The following is a 15896-nucleotide window of genomic DNA, read 5'->3' as shown; positions in this document are numbered from 1 at the left end:
TGTGTGTATGTGTGTGTGAAAAGAAAATCAAAGACGATGCCTGGAACTCAGCTATAAGCCTGGCTCAGATTTTGTCCGTTCCTTGAGGCTCAGCAATCCTACGTGTCTCGCAGCGTCGTATGCCAGCGCTTTGGCGTTAACATACACTGTTTACATTAAACACACGCTAGGGCTGTCCCAGTTAGGATGGTAAAATTGTATTAGTTGGGTGATTCTTATGTCGGTGGGTCTTGTGAAGATCAGCAAAGCCAATTTTGATGATAGTGAAACCATTTCTTGCATTTCAGCCTGGAACCGAAATCGTCTTCTTTCGGACAACTAAGTTCTCTCTCTCTAAATGTGTGTGTGTGTGTGTGTGTGTGTGTGTGTGTGTGCGTGTGTTTCGCTTTGCATGCATCTTAGGTAACAAGAACATGGTCGAGGGAAAACCATACTTACGGACCACTCTTCTGAACATTACATCTACAGTGCTGGCAATTTGAGCAGGGAAGATAGGTGTCATATGGTGTGTATTTTTTCTCCCATTTATTCAAGCACTGCGTGTTTCTCCGATATGAAACATAATAACATTTGGAATATGTCACGAAGAAATGAATGCATTAGCTATGCTTTTTCCGTATCAGCATACCTGAGAGGTGGGCGTGGGTGTGTCAACTTCAAGTCGTCACCCTCTGACCAGTGTGAGATCCGGTAGTTACTTTGGAGATTACGTTACATCTCTTCATAAATGATTTGTTCGAACCTTCGACTCAATATCCTCTTGTGTCTTATTGCTGTTAACTTTGTCAGGATAAAGCTATAAACAGCATACAAAAAATGTTAACCCATTAGTGTCCAGAGTTCCTGTGTGATGGATTTTGCTGGAAGGGTACTAAGAGTACCGCCCTCCGCCTATCGGCTCATAGTCGCGCAGCTCATAGGTCCTTACCATTACCCTGGGGTTCCCTTCTTTATTATATTTTGAAAATGCCCAGTTCCGTCCATTATATTGGAAGCTGGTTGCCAATAGGTTAAGGTTTAACAATTATATAGAATAAATCGTTATGGAAGAGGTGCTACGAAGCCTCCTAAACCACTTAGAACACGGGCTTTTTACCCAATACCTCCAGGCTTCATACTTTATTAAAGGGAAGGTTCATAAAATTACTATCAGTAAAGTGTAACAAGTGTAAATGTGTAGGGTATACACATTAACATCGTTAATATGCCTGTTCATAATACGACTATTTTTTTTCTTTTCTTTTCTTCTTCTACTTCTTTTTTGTGGTTAGGTTTCCTATGTTGCTGATCATCTGGTAATATAGTGGTTGCGACACGACGCAGCGCCACGCCGACGTTTTCAAGGTGAACTTGACAGGAGTACCAACTTCCCGTCTAGCCACACCGTAAACGAGTTACAGTCTTACTTAAGTATTTTTATTATTTTGTATGGATACTGAAAAATTTCCTGTGAACAGACAAGTGCGTTAAGAAGTGCTACTTCAAGTACCGGCATTAATTAATGCGAGTTCCATTACAAAGGCTAATTATAGGAAAATCCACGAACAGAGCATGACAGCAGTAATGCGTGTGCAGTGCCAAGGGATCGACATAGTAGTGGCGGCCACTGGTGACGGTGCTGCCATCTCGCGGTCACAGGTCACCGCCAAATTTGAACCATCCTCATTCGCCCGCAAAGCATCAACAGACATTGATGCGGAAATCGAAAAAGTGTGGAAGATCAAGTGTGACCAGAATCATCGATTATACAATGGGTCAAAGTTCCGACTGGGTGGATGGCGGACTGAGGGAGGGAGATGGGAGCTGAGCCTAGGACTGACCTCGTATAAGGACCTCTGTGGCACCAATCTCGCACACGACTTCCTCAGTATCCAAAATAAGGGCCTCCAGGATTTCGGAGATCGGCAAGCTTACATGTCGGACCCCATTGGTAAGTGAAAAGAGAAGTAACATTGATTTTCAACGAGAGAGAGAGAGAGAGAGAGAGAGTAACATGACTAAGTATATTTTGCAGGGGAACAGGTATGTGATACTGCAAATTTCTCATGGCAGCATCTAATATAGAAGTGTAATACCTTGAAAATGCCCCCTACATTTATAATTTCAGTCTTCAGTGAGATAGCTGTATCATGTATTCAGTATCGACAGAGGACATTAGCACCGAAGTAGTAGCATGTGTAGGAGTTTGCCACGAAGTAAGACTGCTGGGTCTTTGAAGACAGACTATCAAGTCTTTATGCCTAGAGTCGAACACAGTAAAACCCCAATTTCCTGACTTTTAATTGACTTATGTGAAAAACGTTGTATGAGAACACATTCAATCGAGGCCGAGAAATCCTCTCATATACCACTACCTGTCACCACAATAGTTGTTCCAACTGGGTTAGAAGTTACAAAGTTATTGCATGTTAGGAAAAAACTTTCATGAGTTATGGACTGTTTGGCATTGGAATATGTGGTTGCATTACAAAGCGTACGATGTTATCTTACATTTCCGTTGCATGGTCTGTATTTTTTTTTTTTACCTGTGCTTTGAGGTATGATCGGAGGTTCTTGAAGGATGGTATTATTTCCATTACACCTTTTGGCTAGAGGTAGTTTCCAAGAAGTAATAGAACTCGTTTGACGTTAGCGATAGTAAAATAAGATTCGTAGTTACATTAGTCACTTGGTTGAATGAATTTCGAACCTCCAGTGGTGGATAGCGATGGTCAGTGCTTGAAAGGTCACTTGCTTTTAGTTTCTTCTTTGAGTGACAGGGACTTTATAATTAATTCTGCTGTGTAATGTATCTTATTGAAACCACTGGGAATGTCATTACAACATTGCTTTTACGCCGCACACGCAAGGTTACTGAGTGATCACTGTGCTTGACACTGTCGTTGCTGTAATACTGTGAAACGAGTAAGTAAGACTCCCACTTTATATCTGCGATCCGTTGAAGGACAGTTCACTCACGGAGGAGGGGAAGCAGTCGTCTTACCTCACGCCTGCTTCCCGTCTTCTCTTTCCGTTTTTTCTTGTCTGTTCACCAGGGAAGGAATGAGAACTGCAACACGTTTGGAGGTGGTTATATTACGATGCTGAGTGGGAAATGTGTTTTCCCTTAAGGGGTTAGTCTGTGCCCCATCATCTGCCAAAATGGGTAATACAGTGTGTGTGTGTGGGGGGGGGGGCGCTCGCGCGTTTTTTGTCACTGTTAAATACACCCGAATAAAAATATGACATTAGGTCGAGGTACTCCTTAGCAGCATCAAGGAACTCCTTGAAGATCAGGTTCCGCATGTGGAGTCTGAATCAGTCATTGTATGATTATAGTCTGCTGGACAGAGGCGCCTTCACGTAGTGGCACCGATATAACCAGGCAGCTCTGGTACCCGATTTTTAAAAAACAGTCGTCCCTCAACCCTCCCTATCCCGTGAAAAGAAGATGGTGAACTGCAGGTAAACATCTTTAGCCTGCAGTCCACACCGTTCACACCCAAATGAGGCTGGGTCAAAAACAACAGCAACAGTATAATCCAGGATTTGTTTATCATAAAATTTCTCTGTAGTTGTAAATACTGTAAGATGTAATGTTGGATTATTTAAATAATGTCTATACTGTAGAGTCTTTCGTACGAGACTGACTATATGGATCATGAAATGGGCAGGATACAATACTCCGATTCCATGATTCAATTTCCTTTTAAAATCATTTCAAATACTTGTGTTCATCATTATCCCAGCCTGCATTCCCACCTAAACGTTGAGGTAAGATGAAGAAACACAAAAAGAAAAAAGCATAAAAGTAGGAAAATTATCAACAACAAGCCCAGTGAAATGGGCCATGCAGTCATTCACATTTTTCCAGTTCTCGGAATCCTCGCTCCATTTCATAAGCTTAAATATCTGCACACACACACACACACACACACACACACACACGCGCGCATATATATATATATATATATATATATATATATATATATATATATATATATATATATATATATATATATATATATATATATATATATACACACCAAACTTTTGGCACGTGTTTTTTCATATACGTACATCATCCTGACTCCTTGTCAATTCTTTATCTTCCTCATCTTCCATCCTTCGTTTTTTCACACACTTATTTAGCATATTTGTCCACCTTCTTAGCCTACCAAGCCTCCTTCCTCCTTAGACTCACTTATACGTCCTTCCCAGCATCCTGTCTTTATCCAGTCGCTCTATATGACATCATCTAAACACACTCCTTCAAACTTTATAACAGACTTTCTTACTCCGCATCTGTCACTCGTGAAAGTACATATCCACTCAGTGCACCCTACACCCACATTTCTTTACAGAGCCATTTCCACTGGTCCCACTCTTTACTCTTGACATTCATGCCATACCAAAGTCTCACACTCATACATTAATGTCAACGGTAACGTACCCTTCCTGCAGACCTCTTATGGCTTCTGTTTTCAAGTCTTCCGCTTCGTATCAAGGCCTTCATATGATCATATCACTGAGTACCGCACTTCCTTGCACCAATGTACGCTCTACTGATATCTCCTTTGTAGTACACTACAGACGTACTTAATCTTTGCCACCAAGTCAAGTCTCCCTCAAGTCTCAATCCATTCATCTGTTCATCTTACTGCGAGTTACATGGCCTCTCATAAATCTCATCTACATTTACTTCCAAGCTACGCTGCTCATGAGTAGTCACAAATCTCTGAATCACTCTTTAGAAATCCTATGCACTGTCAGCAAGCAACACAACATTATCTGCATACATCATGTAGAAAGACTCCATCATTACTGTTCATCAGCCCCACCTTTATTTCTACACCTCTAGTTTAACCTCTCTCATGACTCAGAAATATACACTGAACAGACATGAGGACATCCCTTGTCTCAATGCAAAATAAAACTAATATTGTAGATCCCTCAGTTCGAGATTCCCAGACACACTGTGTCTAGAGGCCATAGGCGGAAGGACAGACGGACTGAGGAAGACAGTTTCAAAGCTAACTCTCTGGACAGAACACTCGTCAGAAGAAGTCATATTTATAGTTTCCGCATGAAGTTATCATAAGTCATACAATCGCCACCCGGTAGTCTTATAACCCTCCCGAATGACGCAGCATCGAACCATAATACGGTATATACCGGGTGAATTATGGGTTTAAGCATTCCGAGAACCTACAGTATATATCCAAGAAATCTGGACTACCTCAGTCCTTACAGGATGTCTTTCTATCAGCTTACAGATGAGGTATCTACATGAAATTGAACCTCCTTTGGCTAGAATGAACCTAAAAGCCACGTATAGATCATGGTTAGACATACTAGCATATCAGTATGCACAACCTTAATAGTTCGTGACAATTACACCAGTTGCTGATGGGACAGGAATAAGAGAGAGAGAGAGAGAGAGAGAGAGAGAGAGAGAGAGAGAGAGAGGTGAAAAGCTATTATAAGTAACTGATTAAAAAAAAAAAACAGCAACAATTGGGATCGGGGAAGCAGCGAGAACAAAAGCGATTGATTAATACTCGCTTCCATCGTCAGCAACAATACCGTATGTGGATGAGGGAGAGACCAGGAGAGACTATGTTGACTAGAGCTTTTGTTCTAACGTGACGAGGATCCCAAACCCTTTCAGCTTAGTTGATGGCTAAATGTAATTAGACTGGAGACCGACTATTTACCAAGGAGATTCAGTCATATCTCATAACTAAAGTTCATTGAATATCATGTAACCACAACCCAGTAATGAAGCTGAAGGAGTGATCTAATTCCTTAAGGTAAACAAACGCGTTAGTGATGCGAGAGACAGTTATCGTTTATCTCGGGAGATCTAGAGGAGGGGTGAAGGAAAACTCAGTTCTGCCCTGGGTTGGATCGAAAAACAGATAACATACACGAAATACAGTATTTGCCTTATAAAAATAGATGCAGTGTTTTTAAGGTACCGCGTAAAGATGAGAAATGCCGAGAGAAAGCAATGGATGAACCCTAACAGATATACATACGTCTAATCCTCTTACAAACTGGTCTCTCTAGACAGGACCTTGAAAGGTCGTAACCCAAATAACGCCATACCGTAACTGGCACGGGGTGAACCTGAAACGTCAAATGGGCGTAAATATTTAGGAAAATGTACTTGGTGGTGGCTGATCAAAGTATATGAACCAAAGCAAACATATCTTGTTTGAAAATCATATGACTGAAATACCTTAAATTCAAGTGCACTCTAAGATGCAGTAAAGCAACACATAAGCAAAGACACTTTTAACTACTGTTCAGTCAACACTCAGAAGTATCATACAGCAAGTTTCAGTCCTGGACATTAGCTATGAAACCCATTCCCAGATCCAGTAATCCATCTACCGTACACAACCCAACAGACGACTGGTCCTCAATAGCTTTTATTTGTTACCGTGTCGATGGTGAAACGCTATGGATATCGCGCTCCAGATCAAGGTCCGTATTATAAATAACATTAGAGGCTTTGTTTTCTTGGCGATTTATTTTGCGTATTGCACCTTAATATTAGGCTACATTTAATGCTGCTTTTTGTCGTTTTAACGTAGTTTGCATCAATGACATACATGAGAATACTGAGGTGTAATGTGCAGAGAGTCACTAAGGGGTGATATGAAACCCATGTAGACATTTACAGTAGAATATGAGTCCAGATGCGATGGCACTGGCGAGGTGTTTTCATGACGTGACAGTAGGACCCAACTGAATTACAGTAATATTGACAAATCCTCAAACTATTCCCTCCAACATTCAGGATCAAACCCTCAACTCTTGTGCTGAATCCACTTCACCAAATCATACAGGAAAAGACGAAACACAGGAAAAGACAGAACACAGGAAAAAACATAACGCAGGAAAAGATAGAACGCAGGAAAAGACAAAACACAGGAAAAGACAAAACACGGAAAAAGACAAAACACGGAAAAAGACAAAACAGAAAAGACAGAACAAAAAAGACAAAACAGAAAAAAACAGATGTGACCTGCTTACCTTTGCCTGAATTGCTTGTGAGGTCAGGAACAAAAGTTTTCCTGCTAATATCACAGTGTCTGCTTATCACTTATGATGTGTCCGTTACATTCTCTCTAGGGGCAGAGAAACATACGAAGCCTCTCTCATCTTTGGAATATTAGGCAGTAAAGGAAAGCGAGAAGAGGTGATAAATTACGCATATTTTTGTCCACAGCTGTACAATATGGACAAATGAAGAAGGAAGGCTGAGCCTTATTTGTATGTGTGTGTGTGTGTGTGTGTGTGTGTGTGTGTGTGTGTGTGTGTGTGTGTGTGTGTGTGTGTGTGTGTGATTCACAGGGTCGGTCAGGATCACGTGATGCTTGTGATAATCAGCATTTTACCCTCCCGGAAGAGAGCTGAGAGTTCATATAGTCCGATCTAAGGGCAAAGCCTTGACCTTCACACACGCACACACCCATCCTCTTGCTCAGTGTGTGTGTGTGTGTGTGTGTGTGTGTGTGTGTGTGTGTGTGTGTGTGTGTGTGAGTGATAAATACGTATGAAGTGCACAGTACCTTCAGACAAACGCCTCGAAGGTGGAATGCTTGAAGAATGATATAAGAGTGGAGGGAGGTGGTGGCCACAGAACCTCCTTTGAATCTCATATCTGATGTGAATTTTCTTAGTGACTCTTGTGCAGTCGATAGGCATGATTATAACCAACTAAACAACGGAAGAAAGCGGGGAATGAAGGGAATTTAAAGAAAAAGGAAGAAGAAGAAGAAGAAGAAGAGAGAGAGAGAGAGAGAGAGAGAGAGAGAGAGAGAGGGAGGAAGGGTGGTGGAGATACGACGAAGAGGTTGAGAGAAAGGAGATGCTGAGTGACGGTAGGCGAGATAAACAAAGAGAAAGGATGTGATAAACGGGAAAAAGTGAGATGCGAAAGATATATGGAAAGGAGAGCATGAAACGGTCATGTGTGGATGGGAGAGAAAGTAAAAATTAGGAAGAAGAGGAGAGGCGAAAGGAGAAAAATAAAAAAGTTCTGTAAGAGCAAAAAGAAAAAAGTTGAAATGGAGGAAATTACGTTGATAATGAATGGAAGGGCAGAAACTCCAGAAAGAATCAGGAGGAGAGTAGGGAGAGAAGGAAAGCTGAAAAGGGGAGAGAAAAAAATAAAGAAAACGTAAAAAACACACACACAGGAAAAAGAGGGATGAAGAAAAATGTGGTGGAAGAATGAGCATGGGAGGGTGTAGAAGGAAGAGGAAAATTATAAAAAAGAACGAGAAAAAACATGTAAGTCAAAGAGAAAGACGGGGGAGATAAAAATGAAAAAAAAAAAAAAAAGAAGAAGGAACTGGAAGAAGCAGAAGAGGAGGAGGAGGAGGCAGAAGTAAGAAGTGTCTGAGTGGAGGAAGATTCGAGAGGGCGGTAAATGATAAAAATAGCTACCGTAACAAACAGAGCAACACATACAACAATCTCTGCAAGATGTCCAGGTTCCCTTGATAACAGAGATAATATTTTTTTGTTTTCCTTGAAATGTAAAAAGGAAATTACTCGCATGCCTCTCAATATTTGGATTTTCTTTTTTGTCTCTTTTCGTTCTTTCTTTCTGTGTGTTTTCTTTCTGTCTATCTATCTATCTTTTTTTCTTTATTTATTTATTTTCTTTCTCTTTTCTTATCCCAATAGTATCAGAGTTTAATCACTCAGGTTAGGGTTCGTATTTTTAGTTGGAGACTTCCTAACGCCTCTTTCTCAGCGATTTCTCTCTCTCTCTCTCTCTCTCTCTCTCTCTCTCTCTCTCTCTCTCTTTTGCATGTTACCACAATACTTGTATTTACTTATATTCTGTTAATAATGACACAATTTATGGTTAGTGACAAGCAAGAGCATAATTATTGAGGTGAAAAATAAATAAATAGATAAATAAATAAATCGCTAAGTAAGAAGTGTTAAAAATTTCGAAAGCCGCTTTGAAAATCGCTCCTAAACTCAGTGATGGTGCTGTACTCTTTTCACTTGAACTTGAACTAGAATTGTCACCTCTCCGTCTTGAATGATAAGTGGTAACAATAGATTAACACTAGGTTGTAATGCATGTTTCGAAGAGGTGCTTTGGAAATGAAACCGGGCCTCACCACTGTCTTTATTTCATTTATTTTTTCATATATTTATTTATTTTGTCACTAAGCTACGCCACACAAACTGCAAAAGGTCGACAATCTCGGCTAAGTTAGGGTGAAAGAACTACAGGAGGATCTTCACCTGCACATGTAACATGCAGTTCACGTGCCACTTTCATGAACATCTCGCAAGGTCAGATGTGTGAAGACTGACAAGTGCTTGCTCAACGCGGCTTCACCAGGCACCTTCACAGGAGGTAAATCTTAACAACAACAAGAACAGGGGTTCGGTCCACAAACAGGCTCAAGTGATCAATTGACACTCGTAACTATGATCCATTTTCGCAGCAAGAACAAGGAGGCAGAGGGTGAGATGGAAGGATGGGGAGAAGGAGTATGTGAATGTGGGTCGTTTGAGTTGGAGGGAAGAGATTCTGATGCTGGAATACAGGGTGACGTGGAGGAGATTTGTTTGTGGCCACCCCTGCCGGGATTAAGGCATCTGGTAATAGAGAGATACATATATTCATACATTGATAGAACGACAGATAGATAGGTAGATAGCTAGAGACATTGAGGAGAGCCCAGAATCTTCCTTTGTCTGTTGTTCATTCTGACAACAAATCTTGGTTATGAGAGGAAAAAAATCACAACCTATGTCTTGTTGTTGCATCAAGGCTAAAGAGAGCGGTGTGCATAAACTTACTGTCTTCTTCCTCCTTCATATCAAAATCTGAGTTACGAGATACAACTGATCGTAAGTTTGTTTGCAAACTTGGTTTCCGGTGCGGTATACATAATAGATTTTAACCAGTTTTGAGGATAAACAAGTCTCCAAACCGGTTAATTGTTACTGTCATTTTTTTTTTTATCTTTTCACTTTGATACTCACTCTGATATAATTCTGAAGTGTTATCTGACAGTATGAGTGAAGATGAGCGTAAATACAAACAATCTTATACGTAACTCAAGCTTAAGAGTAGGGTCTTTTACATTTCCGCAACTTATGTTACTAATGCACCACCTATTCAAAGATGTTCCCTGAAGATATAATTTATTTTTAATGTGTGGAATTATTATTATACATTCGTTTACATAAGTCTACATTCTGAATCAAGCATTAATGCAGCGATAACTTTAGAATTACGCAGGGAACTGTAGCAGCTGATACTGGGGTACAATTCATAACTCACACACACTGCAGAGATAAGATTACAGATTTTTTTTCTTTTTAATGTACTTGCTTACAGATGTGGCATTTAAAGGAATGAAAGGCTTATGAAACATTGTATAAAGGTGATAAGTGGTAGTGTAATACAGTGAGGGGATGTAATGAAAAATGCTGATTGACGCATGCCTTACCTTAGAATTAACACTCTCAGGTTCATCACTCAGCTGAATAAAATCGTCTGTCATATGCTAGACGAGAATATGAGAGTTGTCTTGACCATTATAGGAAGATTCGACCTTTGTACTTTAAGTGTTCAAATAGGAATACAGCAGTTCTGTGTTTAGATTCTGTTCTTTCTTTTCTTTTCTTTTTTTCAGTTACTGGAGACGGGTTAACCTCATTTCAGTTTAGTGAAACATCAGCGTTTTCATGTCTCTCTCTCTCTCTCTCTCTCTCTCTCTCTCTCTCTCTCTCTCTCTCTCTCTCTCTCTCTCTCTCTCTCTCTCTCTCTCTCTCTCTCTCTCTCTCTCTCTCTCACACACACACACACACACACACACACACACACCGCTCGCTGGTGCAGTGGTAACGCTCTCGCCTAGCATCTGCTAAGACGGGGGCTCGCGCCTTGCTCGGGATGCGAAAAAGTTTCACTGACAAAGCGGGTGGTCACTGTCCTCCTTGAGCAAGAGGATGGGTGTGTGCGTGTGTGAAGGTCAAGGCTTTGCCCTTAGATCGGACTATATGAGCTCTCAGCTCTCTTCCGGGAGGGTAAAATGCCGATGATCACAAATCACAAACCATCACGTGATCCTGACCGACCCGGTGAATTACACACACACACACACCTTAAGTCTAACACTCTCCCTCTCTCTGGTGTACGTGACGGAGGTCAGGAGGTATACGATCGTGTTACCTCATTTAGTACGCATCTAAGCAGGTAATTTGGGCCCACAGTGTATGAGAAGAAAATTAAAAGAAGAGAAGGGAAAACATAGGAACGTTAGAATACAACCTTTCATCTAGCCATTCCATTCCATTTATCACTTATTGCTAAACATGCTTTTTTTTTTTTATCATTCTGTAGGTTACCTCACAACTCATGTTATGAAAATCTTGTGGGCCTTTCGTCATGCGTACGTAAATGATTATAGTAAATAATATGAAAGTGTTTTGTTTTGCTATCAACGCATTGTGGGGGAGAGAGGAAGAGGTAGGTGCAGGCCGCGTACCGCCCCTTCTTGAATATTATATAATCTTTGTGCAGGCGTTTGGTATAAATTTAATTTAAAAAACAGCCAACTATGTGGTATAAATCTTCACATTTTTTTTTACATTGATACCACGTTCTTGGTGATGAAAGGGGGCTCCTTCACACCGTGGCACCTATATTACCGGCTGCTCAGTTATACAAACGTCCTTGACCTTCTTCCTTATCTCCCGAAAGGAGGATGGGGGACTGCAAGGGAAGGGCAATTTCAGCCTGCAATTCAGTGGGTTCACATTTCGGATGAACCTGGGGCAACAACAACAGCAACAACAACAACCTCATTTGTCACAATTAGTCTGTACAAAGTTACGAGGCTACATGCAAACAAAGGTGTCAGGCGATATTGGTACCAACTCACATTTATCATCCTTTGCTTGTATACCTTCATACAGTCATGGACAAAATGTTTACCTAATATTTCATTGCATCTACTGTACATTTCTATCATTTTTCTCCCTGACGCATCCTGTCAAAGAGAATCATTCATGGGTAGGGAAAAAACAAACATCTTTCGGATAAAGTGCATTAGCCAGCAGAGGAATGTGAGGAGAAGAAGAGGTGAATTGTTAAGCGAAATTTTTTCCCTACTTACGTCTAGGTTTATTTATAGGGAACTCTCTCTCTCTCTCTCTCTCTCTCTCTCTCTCTCTCTCTCTCTCTCTCTCTCTCTCTATATATATATATATATATATATATATATATATATATATATATATATATAAATGTTTAACTATCTATTTATCTATCTCTCCTGTTTGAAACTACAATACATTATTCAGCCAGGTGTGGGCAATACATTTCTCAACCAGGTGTGGGGTTGCTGGCCATCACCTCTGACGGGTGTCTTTTGGTGACCCGCCGAGCAGCATGGACCGCTGAGTATCCTGGTGCTCTCGACAGGCCTGGGGGTCACCCGGAGCCGGACCACGTCTTTCAGCACGACGGGTCACTGAAGGAGCACCTGAGAGGGCGAGACGTCGATGAAGTGGTGATGGACGAGGTGAGTATAGACTGTAGGCGTTATTTATTTTTTAGTTAGATATTTAGTCAGTTTGGTAGGTAGTTAGATATAGTTAGTTGCCAGGAAAGGCGGGACAAGGGAAGGAGGAAAGTAAAAGCGTATGAGCACCTGGGCACGTATTTATACAGGAACCTAACGAATCCACATGATAAACAGTTCTGTAACAGATAACAGCTATTACAGACTTTTTGTTTTTCGTATTTGTTCACCTTAATATTCACTTTACTTTGATCTGAAGTGTTTGGTAAATGTATGAACGAAGATAAACGAAATTACAAGCAATCATATAACGTTAACATAGGAGAGTCTGAATACTACCCCTTGACACGTTCATTGCTTACCTATGCACACCACGCAGGATATACAGTTATGACCAGTGAGTAGTGCGTGGTAATAATGCTGGCCACTCAGTACCTGCAGATTACGACAGACTAAACTACAAATTACATGTACTGTTGCGGACATAAATACTGATCCACTCCATAACGATAAATAAGGAAACGATGAGCGGTGACTTTTGGAACCCAGTGATGCGATCGGTGCCCAACAGACTTTCCGGAATATCATGTAAGAGATTCATAACTGTTTGTCTCAAGAGTAAAGATAGTAACGCCTGTAGCTACATATGTACTGTACTGTACGCCTTCTGTTGCCAGTATGTTCCATGATTTTCTTTTTCTTTTTTTTCCCCCCCGTACGGCATGGTATTTCTTAATTTTGTCTGGCGGCTTCAGCTAGGGAGAGGGTAAAAGGACCTTTTTCATTCTTTTTTGTTATCTATCATACTATTCACACCACTGTCATATATGGTATCTAAGGTATTCACACCAAGAGCCATAGATCTTTTTTTTTTTTTTTTTTATACTCAGCAAGAAGCGACCTGTTACGGGTACTGCAGCGCCTGTATTCTCGTCAGCTCAGGAGGCTTTCTACCACTTTTTATTAATTAATTAATTAATTAATTAATTATTTTTTTGCATATTACACTTTGATATTGCCTTGTATTTTATTTTTTTTATTCATACATGCGCAGCATAAATAACATACAAGAATATCTTAACGTACCAGATACAGAAATAGATTGTAAAGAAGAGGAGCTACAGAGCCTAATGAACCAATGAGAATACGGGTCTTAGTCTAGTAGTAGTGTATGTGCGTTGACTGTGTTGCAGGAGAGGTGTTCAGGGTGCAATACAACATGCCAAGTATCGTACATGTGGTTAAACTGCATACTGAAGCTCTTTCGCTTTAACTTGGCTGAGATTTTCGTCATTTTCTAGCTTAATTCATATAGCCCATTTGCAGAATAAAACAATGCTAAGGATACGGCTTTATATCCACTCCATACACTGCTTCGTGACTAGCACCATATTCAAATGTTACTTTCTTGTTACAACTTTAGCATTCAAGATAACAAATTTAGGCCAAGTTATAGTGAAGAGAGTAAAGTACCATTAGCAAGTGCGCGTACAAGTGTGATGTTACAGATGTGGTGGTGCTACAGGTGTGGTGGTCAGCTGTGGCGGAGGCGGAGGCAGAGGTGGGACTGAGGAGGGAGCACGTGCAGGAGGTGAGGTGGATGGGAGTGGACCTAAATATGGAGGCTGGGGGTCGACCCTCCCTCGAGTTCTTCGCCAGGTTAGTCATATGATGATCGGTCAAGTTAATGGTGTCACAAACGCAGAATTAGTTCTCGTACCATTGACTTGTATACTCCTGCAACCCACAGGGGTAGCCAGAGTGTGTGTATCCCTGTGACTCATCGAGTCACTATACTTTTTTGAAAGATGGGGTGGGAGTGTTCAGGGGTTGGATGTATTGGTGGTGGGTCTGGTGTGCGTCTGGGGCTTGTATGGGGTGTGACTGAGGTGCGTGTGGTGTGCATCGGGGTGTATATGAGGGGTGAGTCCAAAGACAAAGGATGTGCTGGGGTGGTGGAGACGGTTGGAGTGGATGCGGCTATCAAAGTTATCCATTGTCTTGTTACAGGAAAATTAAGAGACATGGATACAGTCTGCACACTTCTCTCCTTGTCCTTCCTATAAAAACATCTTCCCTACAACAGGTAACTGAGAGTAACTTTCTTTTATGATAGAACGCCCTGGCTAAGAAGGTCCAACTCTAAAATTTCCCATGTCCTTAGGGAAAAAAAAAAAAATCACAAGTACGACAGGGTCTGGTCGTTAGTTCGCCAGGGGATCTCCCTTCTGATGGATAGCGCCAGTTTTAAATATTTCGTGGTAACACTGATTATAATATAATGGGTTAATGCTGTCGACACTTATAAGCGCACAACCAATTTTGAACTAGATGCAACATGACCTGTTTTGAGGTTCCATGCAGTTGCCTTAGTGCAGAAATAAACTGTAAAACCAAACCTGAATAACATTGTTTTAAATCATTATGAATACATCAGACCTGCGGAAGTAATGTAAGCACATCTGACTTGTGTTAGCACTTTATACAATCAGTAATGGAACACAGCTGAGGAATAGTTGTTCCTCTGAACACCACATTATGTCAGAACTTTTTTTTAAGTTAATTACTGGAGATAGTTTCATGATATGCCAAAGGATAATGAGTCACGACACAGTAGGCCTACTTACGTGATCACTCTTGATGAGTACCTCGTCGTATTGCAGAATTCTAATCCTAAACTATACGAAAATGCGGATATCCAAAAGTTAAAAGTAGGCTACGCTGGAAGACGGAAAAGTGGATGAAAGCAAACATACAATAGGATCTTCGTTTCCAATCAGGGTGTTTTAGTGGAATCACCAGAGTGTTACATTGTTTGTATGCATTAAGTTTAGTAAGTCCTCGTTATATGTCGCTTTTTTTACATTCTTTTTCGCCCTTAAGCCCACAGAAAGTTGTAAAAAATATGTCTGCTAAAATTTTACTGCTACCCCTAATGCTGATTTCTAGTTTCCTGTAGTTTGCAGTGCGGTAAATCATTAGAGGGGTCTCAAATTCGAGTCATGTATGTATTGTTACGTAACTTCTGAAGCGTGTTCTACACCGGAAGTTTATCATAGTTTATAGGAGCCCAGGGTCGACCGTCGTGCATTAGGCTATACCGCATCATGATCTCCATCTCAGAGTCATATCACCACCTCCTCATTCCTTGTCGTGATCTCCAGCTCTGAGTCATATCACCACCTCCTCCTCATTCCCCATCATGATCTCCAGCTCTGAGTCATATCACCACCTCCTCCTCATTCCCTATCATGATATCCAGCTCTGAGTCATATCACCACATCCTCCTCATTCCCTATCATGATCTCCAGCTCTGAGTCATATCACTACGTCCTC

At 40.9% G+C, this 15896-nt stretch overlaps 1 protein-coding gene across 1 annotated transcript in view; it reads left to right on the top strand.

Annotated features, from left to right (window-relative positions):
- Positions 1 to 15896, top strand: part of LOC145404718 (uridine diphosphate glucose pyrophosphatase NUDT22-like) — a 42953-nt gene that overhangs the window by 20701 nt on the left and 6356 nt on the right. Inside the window, exons 2-4 of the mRNA XM_080276269.1 lie at positions 1533 to 1930; positions 12370 to 12560; positions 14086 to 14219. Coding sequence (XP_080132395.1) covers positions 1533 to 1930; positions 12370 to 12560; positions 14086 to 14219 — 723 coding nt within the window. The remainder of the gene's footprint in view (positions 1 to 1532; positions 1931 to 12369; positions 12561 to 14085; positions 14220 to 15896) is intronic.

The sequence above is a fragment of the Coenobita brevimanus genome, chromosome 64 (genome assembly GCF_032717465.1).
Source record: "Coenobita brevimanus isolate Jiangsu-jjx chromosome 64, ASM3271746v2, whole genome shotgun sequence".
Taxonomy (NCBI): Eukaryota; Metazoa; Arthropoda; class Malacostraca; order Decapoda; family Coenobitidae; genus Coenobita; species Coenobita brevimanus.
This window is presented reverse-complemented; position numbering and strand designations above follow the sequence as displayed.